Source organism: Harpia harpyja, chromosome 13 (assembly GCF_026419915.1).
Source record: "Harpia harpyja isolate bHarHar1 chromosome 13, bHarHar1 primary haplotype, whole genome shotgun sequence".
Lineage (NCBI taxonomy): Eukaryota > Metazoa > Chordata > Aves > Accipitriformes > Accipitridae > Harpia > Harpia harpyja.
In genome coordinates, this window is record NC_068952.1 from 24,263,555 (window position 1) to 24,275,614 (window position 12,060).

Here is a 12,060-nt window from a genome sequence, read left to right on the forward strand (position 1 = left end):
TGGGTTATTGGTCTGTTGTGGCCTGGAAATCTACTTGAGTGTTTGCTTCCTTTGAGTGAAAAAGCAGCCTAGGATGCTGCAGAGGAGTGCTGGAGACTGTCCTCCTGTAGTCCCTGCTCATTCTGTGCAGTGACATACACTAGGTAGCCCTCAGTGTGCTCTAACTTGCCAGGAAAACCTTTAAAAGGGGACTGCCTTGAAAATTTAACTGTGTAAGGTATTTCTCTGTCTCCACACTAAAACACTAAGAATTTTGTGGGAAGCAAAGTAAACAAACACTGTGGTGAACTAAAGAGGCTGTATTGGTAATAGAGACAATGAAAGCAGAGAAGTCAACACAAAATGATACATAGCCTAATAACAATACATTGTGCAATTAATGTACATAAACATTCCCTTCAGCCAAGACCTTCCTCACCCCCCCTTCCCAACATACTCCCTGTTTACCCTGCAGCAGGGAAGCAAGTAGCATGGTGGCTCATGCTTGCCTTCTTGAAGGGGGATTCAGAATCAAGGTTCAGTGCATCAAAAATAAAATTAAAAATAAAAGCAAATTAAAATCAGGAGGAGCTGGAGGCAACTGGGTAAACAGAAAGTATCTGTTCATAAAAGCTAGCCTGCAGGCTAACCAGGTCTTTTTGCACCCTCAGAGGCCTACACTCACCCTAGCATACTTCCTAGTCACCCTTCTGTCTGCCAGCCTGCAGGAGACCAAAGCCCTGACTGGAGGACACAGCAATTAGCAAAGGAGCCTGGCAAAGGGAGCAGCATGCTTTGCTGGCATAGGAACAGCCTCAAGGCAGTCCAAAGAAGCACCGGAACTCAAATTACTGGTTGATTTAAAAAGCCAGCTGCACACAGGCTTGGAAACCACACAGTTGGGAGGTTCTTTATTGCCTACTGGGAGAGATTCCTCCTCATCCCTCATGGAAGTGCCTTTGCCAAAATAAAACTGGCAGTGACAGGCCTCTTGTTCTTTGCAGGGGGGAAGGACCACCATTTCTTTCATACATGTTTTACCAATGTTTGAGAGCAGAAGGAGCCTACAGGTCACCAAGAGGATGCATTAACAGCATGCAGTTCTTCAACTGCTTTGGTAGACCTAACTCTGTCTGGGGACTAATAATCACCAATATGGAAAAAACAGCTTTGACCCACTTTTTACATTTGGTCAGAGCTTGAGAAGAAATAGAATAGCTCCCCTGCACAATATTCAGGGCTACCTACTTGTAAGCTAACCTCCCATCCGCTCCCAAGCCTTTTCTTTCCCAGTTTCCATTGACCAACAGACCATGCCAACTTCTGTGCTGCTCCTTTAGCCAGGGGTGTGGTTCTGCAGTGATCAAGCCTGCATATAATTTTCTCTGGTTCAAGGAGTTGCAGCTGCTAAGTTCATTTGTACCAAACTGTAAAGAATTAATACATGGGTATATGGAGACAATTTGCTTGTGAAGACATGGAAGTGCTCCAAGCTCAGAGAGCACAGCCTACTTGTAGGATGACATTCAACTGTGTGCTGAGAATGAGCACAAAACCTACACATGATGCTGGGCCTTAGAGGGTGGAGGTGGGACTTCTACAACATGCCATCCTTGTTCTGGCTTCTTCAGGTGGGGTGCAGGGCACCCATGCACCTACAAGTGAAAACTTCCATGTCTTGCTACATAAAGTTTGTTCAAATCATACATAGGGGCATGAAGAGAAAGAAACAATCTAAACAACTGCTATAGATTCTAGGAGAACTATAGCTTTCTTTAAGGCACAGTTCAGACAACTCCTAAATCAGTTTCCTCCCTACTGCCAACCTGTGTTTAAAAACAAGCCAAGAACAACAAAAATAGTTTAAAAAATAGGGCAATTTTGCTGCTTGGCCAAAAGCAGTCAACTGTGTGTTATCTTCTGATTTATGTGGAAGACCTGGCAAAAGTGCCATGGAAACCAGAAGTGAAGGTAAAACATGAAACAGAAGACAACTTTGAGCCCAGCACAGAAGTGCATGGAGAAATCTGTTGACACACAAATACCATGCTGAGAGTTTCACAGCTCTGTGCCTTCACCCCAGATGCAGTTCCAGGGCCAAATGAGACAGAGGGTTTCAAAGCCCACTCTGACATTTAAAAAGGAAAGTCTGGTAACCTTTCCAGTGGGCACAGTCAAGGGACAGGATTTCTTCTGATTAACCAACGTGGTCAAAGTCAAGATCTCTTTTCACCAAAGCCCTGGGTTTTTTAATGAAATCAGATGTTCCCATCATTTCCTCCAAAGACCTCCAGCATCCCAACCTTCCTGTGTCTTCCCTCCCACATCCACGTTCCACCCTGAAGATTTGGGTAATAGTGTTGAGTACCAAGAATCAAAGCACCTTGGTCTCAGAAGTACTGTGAGGCATAGACACGTTCACAAGTTAACCCCAGGCTGCTGGCTCAGGATCAGTCACTGACCTAGAGAGGGGAAATCCTTGTCAGCAGCTTCTAAGGGTCTGACAAATACCTGGCACTAACCACATCATATATGTGCCAGGAACTCTACTCATCACCTGTGTTGGCCTTTGTCCAACAGGATACCATCACATAGGAATTGCCAGTGGCCAGCCAAGTGCCTTGATAAGCAGAAGTGTTGGAGACACCAACAAGAATACATACTTGCATCCCAAAGCTAGCATTCCCCAATGAGTTAACGCCCTCCACTGGGTAGTATAGGCCTTTGACAAGGCCAAGGAGATAGCTGCCAGAACGATGCAGGGCTGCTTCAATGTGCTGTTGCCCAGCTTTGCCACCAAGACATCTCTGCTCCTTCCCGCAGTGCCAGGGAAGCACAAGCCTGGAGAGTTCTGGCACACAGAGCTCCACAAACCTTGCTGAACGTTTGAACAGGAGCAAAGAAAGCTGTCAGCCCCTTGGCCTCATGCATGCAGTAGGTCAGGACAAAAGGGCATTAGGCCTTGGCTCCAGGAGTCACCATGAGTACTCTGGCAGCAGGCACTACCTGGGCCGTACTCTTATATACACTGCCAGGGTAGAGCATCATCCTGTGCCTTCTGCATACCACCTCCTAGTTCAATCACCTCCAGGAAATCAGCTCTGGAGAAGACCAGGATAGAAGTTGTGGAGCCTCCCCAGTCTCATCAATCCCTGAAGAATCCAAGCTGGGCTCAGCACCCCCTGTACCCCTCCAGACAGCAGGGTTAGGGGTAGTGCGCTTGGATGAAAGACAGGACATCCTCCTTTGATAGCTTCTCTGGATCTTGCCTTTTCTGAGAGTCATGCACTTTGACACCTTCCCCCCACTCCCAGAAGAGGCGGCTGTAATGGCAGATGCTGTGGGCAGAGAGGAGAGCAAGATTAGTTTGGCAAGAGAAGGGAAGGAAAACACTGTCATCCTAGCCACAAAGAGCACTACAGAGACAGCTGCCCTTGCAATGGGAGTCGCACAGATATTCTATCTAAGCGGTGTCTTAGAAAAAGACCAGTGCATTCATTCATGTTACAAACTCTACAGCCCTTAAGGTACAGAAACTGCAAGCCTAAGAGATTTCCATGGAAACAAACTTGTTGATTCTAGCTTCACTCAACATTCAGTTCAGCTGGAAGCAGACAGGTCATTAGGGAAAAACTTACCTCCCTCCAAGTTTTTGAGAGGATGAAACTGTCATTTCAGGCAATGGAAAGGCCCTAATGAAGAATTTAGAAAGTCTGCCAGCAGCAGCATGCAGCAATCTAATCACCACAAACCTACTAGAATCAGTAATAGCTGTCCTATGGAGCTTTGCAAACGAACAGCACTTCACACTGTACAAAAGTGGCTAGGATCATCCCCTCTTTCCCCTCGTGTGAAATAACTGAGCTCCACTTGGCTGCTGAGAGTTCTGGTCCTACAATGCTATCTCTCACTCCATCCATCAAGCACAGCCCTTCCTCACTGCATCAACATAGTCCAAGCCATAATGAAAACAGAGCTGCTAATTACTGCAGACACAGCAGCCTTTAGTTTTCTACAGTTACTCACACTTAATATTCATAGCTTATTTAGTGCTACTGTTCTAACAAAGCAGTACTAGCACAGCGACAAGAGCACATGTCAATGGCTAATTATAGACATTAGTACTCACTAACCACAACACATCCCTTCTGGAGTCCCACACAAGTGCTCCTTCCACCTCCTTGGCCATTCATGCAGCTTCATGCTGGCCTACTTCAGAGTACATAAGCAGAACTAACCCCATCCTGACACATGGAGAGAAAAAGCATTGTATGCCTCTGCTTTTTAAGCCCGTTCTTCCATTTAGCTGGTTAAGGAAAACTTAAGGATTCTTAAGAGCATTGCTGTAAGGTAGGTAAGGAGATTCAAAGTAAGAAAATCAGGAGCCCTATTTCATAGCAAGCTCCCACTCAAGAGGCACAGTCCTGGGTAGTGATGGTAGACGGCATCTCTTGAGACTGCCTGAAGGCAGGGTGTGCAGTACATCTCTACATATGAGCCCTGAGGTGTCACACAGACTGAGGATTTGCTGTACTTAAGACATGGCCTTAGCCAAGTACTCAATAGATACAGATGGGGTTCAGCAGCCACAGTGTTAATGACAAGCCACTCCATCCCTTCCCAAAGAGCTGCTGCTTTTCTCTCTCACTCTCTCCTTAAACAGCTCCCAGCTACCGACAGCTTATTCCAGGGCCTGGGCTAAATGAACTAGGATTTGTTTTTAAATTAGCAACTTCCTACCAAGCATCTTAAAATACAGAGATGCAGCAAATTGCAGTTGCTGGGCTCAGTTTCCATTTCCCTGTGTGCAGGGAGGTGCAGTAACTTGTACTCTGCTGCAGACAGGGGAACAAAGTTGAATGATGTGTGTCATTCATAGCAATTAATTGCAAAATCCACTAATCCAGATCAGCAGTTTCCTGAAAGTCTGAGAAGGTCCCAGCTTCTGCAGCACACCCTGCTGGTGACCAAGCTGCGCTTGCACTGCTAACGACTGCAAGAACCTAGCACAGCACACTTGAACTCCCTTCCAAACACCCAGACACACACACATAAACTCGCACACAGCTATCCTTCCATAGCCTCAGCTCTGGCTTGTACTCACTGAAAGGGTGCGATGGATTCAGAAGGGAGGTCGTATGTCGCTTTCTTTGTCATTTTGTTGAAGAAGAATTTCCTCTTGGAGTTTTTGCTGTATGCCATTGTCCAGGGATCTTGCAGAAGAGTCATAGGGATCAGACAGAAAACGAAAAGGGGAAAAAAAAGCACAGTATAAATACACATATAGTGCAAGCAGGGAGGAGGAATCTATAAGAATAATTGTGATCCTTCTCTTACTCCTTTTTCCTTCCCTCCCCCAAGACGACCTGCTTCCCAAGCTGTTCTCTATTCACTGAGAAAACTCCCTTCTCCCTGCATTTAAAAGTTGACATTCCAAATACGGTATTTCCATGTCCTATGGAAAGTATCTTCTTGATGAAAAATTATGATCTCATTAAAAAAGAAAGCCCTCAGTCATGTAAATAAATGGAATTACCCACATAATAGCTAATCAACCCACAACAGAAAAACCTATCATATAAATACCCTAAATCTTATCCAAATCCAAGCTACCCTCATTACATGCAAACAGTTAGTCTCCAGCCACTGGAATACTCCCATCATTTTTTATCAAATTACACCAGAAACAAGCCTGGTCAATACTTTTTACTTGAAGATACAAAGAAAAGTTAAACAAGAGCAGGGACTATCTTCCTACCATTCACAGTCCGTACGATGTAGAGTCCTGTGGGCACAAAGTGCCGGTCATCTCGGCCAGTGTAGGATAGCCGGGGTATTCCCCCTGAACTCTTGATGATTTTCATCTCTAACCTAAATGTTGAGAGAAGACAGTGATAGAGATTCCCTGTTTCTTCCTTTACCACTCTCTTGGCACACAATGTGCCACCTGCACACCCTCTCCAGAGTGTCACATTGAAAACTGACAGCACCACACATGACAGGATAAAATCATCATATCCTGGAGAATTCAGTCTCTTGCCTCCCGCACATGGCTAGAGAAACCAGCCAGAGCTGTCTAGATCAGGTAGCAAATCAAGTGTTGCAATGAAGGATCTGTGATGATCTACCACACTTAATCCAAATAGGGTTCCCATTTCAAGTATGAACTCTTCATCTTTCAAGCCACTGAGAAGCCACTGACACTTCTGCACACAAACTCAAGCACTGTTGCTACTCCTACTGTTGTAAAGCGAATTGGCCACATCTACGGAATTAGAACTCAGTAGGATGATGCTGAGTCTGCAGCATCTCAGAAACAACAGCCACCAGCTGCACAAGCTCTAGCAGCTCTTTCTCCAGGACTCCTCAATCATAGATCAGCACATCCCTCCCATCCCTGTGTGTTGGTGGCTGATAACCTCAATGGGCCCTGAAGTCTCTCATTTGTGCCTGTCACTTACCTCACAAATATCTTCTCCATTTCCTCCAATCTGTACACTTCCTTCACTCTGGGGGGAAAAGACAAAAATGTGATTTAAAAAAAATTTGAAGTGTCCTCTTTTTCTGTCCCAGCTACAGCAAGCAGCCAAACAGTTCATTTTGTACAGCATGAGGTGGTCAGGCATGACTGAGGTTCACCCTTCTCCTCAGTCTTATGCTCCAGTGCCTTATTTCTACTGGCTTGAGAAAACCCGACACCTGCATGCTCATGGCTGGGTTGCTGTAAGCAGCATACAAGCATCCTCGCTGCTAAGGAAGCTCTGCATTTTTACCTCAGGCTGAGTATACAGAAGAGGAAGAACAATGAAAGTCAGGTGCTTTTGTTTTCCCATGAGATAAATTCACCAAGGTCAGCCCCAGGCAGGTTCTGGCCTCAGCATGCTGGCCTCGCAGTAAAACTAAACTGCCTGATCTTCACCATTATTAACCTCAGCGATGCCACAAACTCATTAGTTACCCTGGGGTAAAAAGAGCTTTTTTTCTTAAATCAGTAAAGATGATTTGAAGTCATCATTCTTATCATTATGTCAAACTGCTTTTGTTTTTCTTGTTCCAAGACACAGAAAGAGAATTGGAAAGTTTCAAAAGCACTGCCTCTGATCTGACACCCCAGCCACCCATTTCCCACACACTGCCACAAGCATCAGGCTTCAAGGAGCACAGTTTGAACACCTTTTCACAGGAGCAAAGGACCGCTTGTTGTGGTTTAGCCCCAGCCAGCAACTAAGCACCACGCAGCTGCTCACTCGCCCCCCCACCCACCCAGTGGGATGGGGGAGAAAAATCGGGAAAAGAAGTAAAACTCATGGGTTGAGATAAGAACGGTTTAATAGAACAGAAAAGAAGAAACTAATAATGATAATGATAACACTAATAAAATGACAACAGCAATAATAAAAGGATTGGAATATACAAATTATACACAGTGCAATTGCTCACCACCTGCCAATCGACACCCAGTTAGTCCCCAAGCGGTGATCCCCCCGCCCCCACTCCCCCCAGTTTCTATACTGGGCATGACGTCACATGGTATGGAATACCCTGTTGGCCAGTTTGGGTCAGCTGCCCTGGCTGTGTCCTGTGCCAACTTCTTGTGCCCCTCCAGCTTTCTCGCTGGCTGGGCATGAGAAGCTGAAAAATCCTTGACTTTAGTCTAAACACTACTGAGCAACAACTGAAAACATCAGCATTATCAACATTCTTGCATACTGAACTCAAAACATAGCGCTGTACCAGCTACTAGGAAGACAATTAACTCTATCCCAGCTGAAACCAGGACACTGCTCTATAACCCATTTCTACAGCTCTCCTTCAGCCCTCCCCAATATTTTGAGCTCCTCCAGTTACTGCAACTACCTGTTTGTCTTGAGTTTAATTGAGATCCCACTCATTATCTTTCATTAAGCCACCAAGGAGAACATCTTTTTTCCCTTCCTCCGACTTCTCTCACAATATTGTAGCACTTCTAGCTTCTGAAACAGAAGCTGTTTTGTCCACAATACCTATCTGATACCCAGCACAATGATGCTCTTATGCTCCACTGTAGCAGATTTAATGAAATGGAACATCAGGAGGCAACCAAAGCTGAAGCCATTTGTCAGGAACCTTCTTGCGATTGTAACTAAAGCCTTCTCCTCAGGTTAACCATTTGGAGACTGTAAATGCTGGTCAGCACTTCATTTATCTACTAACAGTCAGCATCTCTGTACTGCTGCTGACTCTTCAGGGCAGACAAGGACGTAGAAGTCTTTGCAGTGATTAAGCTAACTGGGTATTAGACCTACTATAGCATATATTTGAAATCAGCATCAGCCAATCCACCTACGATGAAAACATGACTGTCTGATATGTGAAAGGAGGGCACAACTTCTCCACTATCAACCTTCCTCTTAGATATTTAAAGGGCTTTTAGCCTCTTTGCATTGAACATAACAGAACTGTGAATTTCAGCTTGAAATTTAACTCTCCTTCAGCTCCTTATATTCATCACACACACACACTGAAACCAAAGCACGCCAGGCTGAGGGAAGGAGTTGTCACTCACCGGATAGGGTTCATATCTGGCCGGCTAGGTTTAGAAACAGCTTTGACAAACTTCTCCGCCAGCTGAATCCTGAATGAAAATAGATGGAGAATCCAGCAATTTAGTGAGATCTTTGGCAGAGCAGGTAGGTAACAGTTTCAGCAGAATAACTGATTAGACACTTCAGTACATGCAGACTGCCTCCACTGCTAGCCAAATGGGTACTAAGCAAGACTTTTTTCACCCTGCCCTCCCAGTTCAGTGCCCAGTGATACTGGCTATTACCCATTAGGAACAGGTCTCCACAGCTTCCTCTACAAGCCCACATGCTGCTGAACATATTGATGTATCAGCAGGAAAGTAGGACTAGTAGAGACTTCATGTTCCTGAGGAAGGAAACAGAGGGGCTCGTTCCTTCTCCCTCAGCCAGTTACCAGCTATGCTCATTCATGTTCCCAGGATGCTCAGTTTACCCAGACTGTGCCTGGCTCACCCCAGACTAAGAAAGGAGCTAGACCTGCCCTCATAGACAGAGAAGGTACAGTTGGAAAAGTCTACAGGCACTTCGCTTCAGAGCAGGTTCATTCACAGTTCATCTTCATAGCAGTGTTTCAGCTGAATGCACTTGTCTCCCCGTGCTCAGCATTCTGCTTTTAGCATGAATGCTCCTTCCCAGTCACTCCTACTCATGTACGAGAAAGAAGCTTCTCCAGATCCTACATACCTCTGGTTGAAATGCTGCTTTCGAACATCATTGCCATTGAGCACCAAGACGTCAAGGATGTGGATGGCACTGATTTTTCGCTGGGCTTTCCCCTAGGAAAGGCAATACAGAGACTTACTATTCAGACTGTTGCTATTTCAGCTTTAATTTATAGCCCGTTTTTTGCCAGGACATCATCCTCTTCTAGCAAGAAAGCACCTTTCCAGATATTAGAAGCACACAAGTTCCCTGTTGCCCATTGTACAGTAACATGCCATCCTCCAAGAACTGGTGTATCTTAACTACACAGTTCTGTCTCAGGGGAGGGAGAGAGGGCAGGACCACAGCTGCCATCACCAGCTCTCTGTGCCTTATCAGGAATCACAGCACAAGCTCAATGCACTGCAACATCCTCATCTGAGGTACCAGAGGACAGGGAAACTCCCAGGCAGCAATACCTTACACTGTGACTATACCATGAGAATCTTTTCCCCAAGGCCTACAATCACTACTGAGCAGTTATGTACGCAAAGAGCCACAGAACGTATTAAGTCATGTTGTCAATGTCATCTGCTGCTGCACGTAGGACAACAGCAGCATGTCAACTCCAAAGTGTTTTCAAAATAATGTTAAAAGCACATATCTCTAGCACTGGACAGAAAGAAGGAACTTAATCCAAAATAGTTTCTCGGAAGATCATATACAAAAAAACTTGCACCTGGCACAGATGGAACACTTATTCTGCAGAGAATAGGCGAAACTTCTCATTATATTTGCAGCCACTTGGTAAGGGAAAGAATAGCCTCCTACCTCTCCTTTCAGTTCATGAACAATCTCCACAGAGAGAAGGGTATCTCGTGGCAGCTCAGTTTTCAAATCCAGCTTTGTCCAGCGATCTGACTGGCGACCATCCCAGGTGTAGATCTGTGATTTCTGTGTGTAGAAGGCAGAGTCAGATTCAGCCAAAGCTTCAAGAGGGCAGGGGTGGAGGAGAGACCTCTGACTAACTGTAGAGCAGCCCTCAGAGAGTCTTTTTGTCCTAGGCTGTCACAGGCAGTTTCTTTGTCAGTATTTTTAAGGAAGAACCTTAATCTCTACAGCAAAGGAACAAAAACACTGATTCTAATCTGCCAGTGACTTTTCATACCCGCACAAAGAACCAGAAATAGAACACCTTTAAAAGGACCGTGAAGATAATTAGAGACACTAGTAAGAGTACAGGTCGCTGTGTAGGCTGCAATTACAAAAAACAGGGTTAATTAGTGTGAAAAGCAGTGAAGTCAGGAGAAAGAAACATAAAATAACTTCTTTCAGTCTCAGGGACTGCTGATGGGGATCCTTTCTGGTCTTTGAGGACAGGAAAGGATGGGATGAAACTGCAAGGCAGAATAGTAGCATTGAAATGAACCAGCAAAACTCCTGGATTGTTCTCAGCACTCACCCCTAGCCCCAAGAGGAACTTCTGCTCACTTCCAGACACCATACACCGGTAATCTAACACTTGGCGAATTTTCTCCAGTGTACTGGAATTCAGCGGAGTAGGTTTGTAACTGAAGATATCAATGTCCGTGCCCTAAAGAGCAAAGCACAGAAAAGGCAAATTAGACACGATACATCAACAGGTAGGTAAATGCAGCTTCTACATGGAACAATAATCCAGGGACTAGCTTCTTAATCTCTTAATTCCTATGGGGAAAAGTTCTATTTGTATGAAAGGACTCAGAACAAGCTTCTGGGTAAAGTCTCACCTGGATCAGCTCAAAGAACTTGGACTTGGGATCTGAAGATGAAGGAGCAACACGAGCCTGATCAGGAATCTGAAAACAAATCCAAACAGTTGATACTAAGTGTTATTCTTTGACACATTCATAGGAACCTTCCTTGCTTCAATACCGGACAGAACATCCTGCCCCCTGAAACTTGTGCTCTTGGGATTCTAGTTGCTGGAGAGGTTATCTGGCAAATAAAAGGTCTCGCGTGTTTTGCAAATATAATGTAGGCATACCACATCTCACAGGAAACAACAGACAACTTCAGAAAGTTTCAGGCTAAATCTTCGATTTCATGCATGTTTCAATGAAATACTGTTTCACCAAAGACACACAATTAGCCCATGAAACTGACTGCCATATCTATGGCCACACTGCAATCAAAAGCTCAGGAAAGAGAAACTGCAGACTCATAAAACAAGACCTTCTGGAGAGCTCTGCTGCTTGGGAACTAGGTACTGAGTTCACTCTGTGTACGATGAAATATTCTCAACAGCAGCAAAGAAGCCTGCCCAGTTAAGCCATACACACAATGAATCAGAAACATCCTGTTTGCTTACATAAACAGCTTGAAATGGTCTCCAACTTTCCCACAAGACAATGTATTAAACCTCTGGCTAGAAAGTCTTATCTGTACTGCAGCTCCGTTCTTGTTTCACCACACAAGGACACCTTCACGACCTCCCTGCTTGGCAGCTTACTTACCCCCCATAGCTGGAGACACTCCTTTCGGATTTCAGCCTGCCGTGGCTCAATCAGTGTCCTAGAGAAAGACGGCAGACTATTAAGATGGTGAAACCTCCTTGCTCTTGCAGCATTATGTATCCCAGCCCTAAAAAACTTGCATCTTTCAGTGTCTGGCTTGGGAATGACAGACATGCACTGTTCTTCAACAGGCTACACAAACAAGGATGCTGCCTTCCCTCCCCACCCTCTACCCATCTCCAATCCCCGTGCTTAGCTTTGTTTCATGGTCTGCACTACTGATTGGAAGCCACCATTCCATCCCATTAAAGTACCACTGGGCATCAATATTTTCAATAAGTTATGTATTAGTATGAACTCATGCTAATCTACAAGACCTG

The 12,060-nt window shown here is 45.0% G+C and overlaps 1 protein-coding gene across 5 annotated transcripts in view; it reads right to left on the reverse strand.

The window, feature by feature from the left end:
• Nucleotides 1–284: 284 nt before the first annotated feature.
• The window catches only part of CMTR1 (cap methyltransferase 1), a 46,252-nt gene continuing 34,476 nt past the window's right edge, over nucleotides 285–12,060 (reverse strand). For all 5 annotated transcript variants that reach the window (XM_052805768.1, XM_052805767.1, XM_052805766.1 and 2 more), the window contains 10 exons: nucleotides 11,681–11,738; nucleotides 10,955–11,023; nucleotides 10,648–10,779; nucleotides 10,017–10,139; nucleotides 9,228–9,319; nucleotides 8,525–8,593; nucleotides 6,441–6,488; nucleotides 5,738–5,850; nucleotides 5,084–5,192; nucleotides 285–3,317 (listed from right to left, as the gene is read on the reverse strand). In XM_052805768.1, coding sequence (XP_052661728.1) covers nucleotides 3,185–3,317; nucleotides 5,084–5,192; nucleotides 5,738–5,850; nucleotides 6,441–6,488; nucleotides 8,525–8,593; nucleotides 9,228–9,319; nucleotides 10,017–10,139; nucleotides 10,648–10,779; nucleotides 10,955–11,023; nucleotides 11,681–11,738 — 946 coding nt within the window. In that variant the 3' untranslated portion in view covers nucleotides 285–3,184. The remainder of the gene's footprint in view (nucleotides 3,318–5,083; nucleotides 5,193–5,737; nucleotides 5,851–6,440; nucleotides 6,489–8,524; nucleotides 8,594–9,227; nucleotides 9,320–10,016; nucleotides 10,140–10,647; nucleotides 10,780–10,954; nucleotides 11,024–11,680; nucleotides 11,739–12,060) is intronic.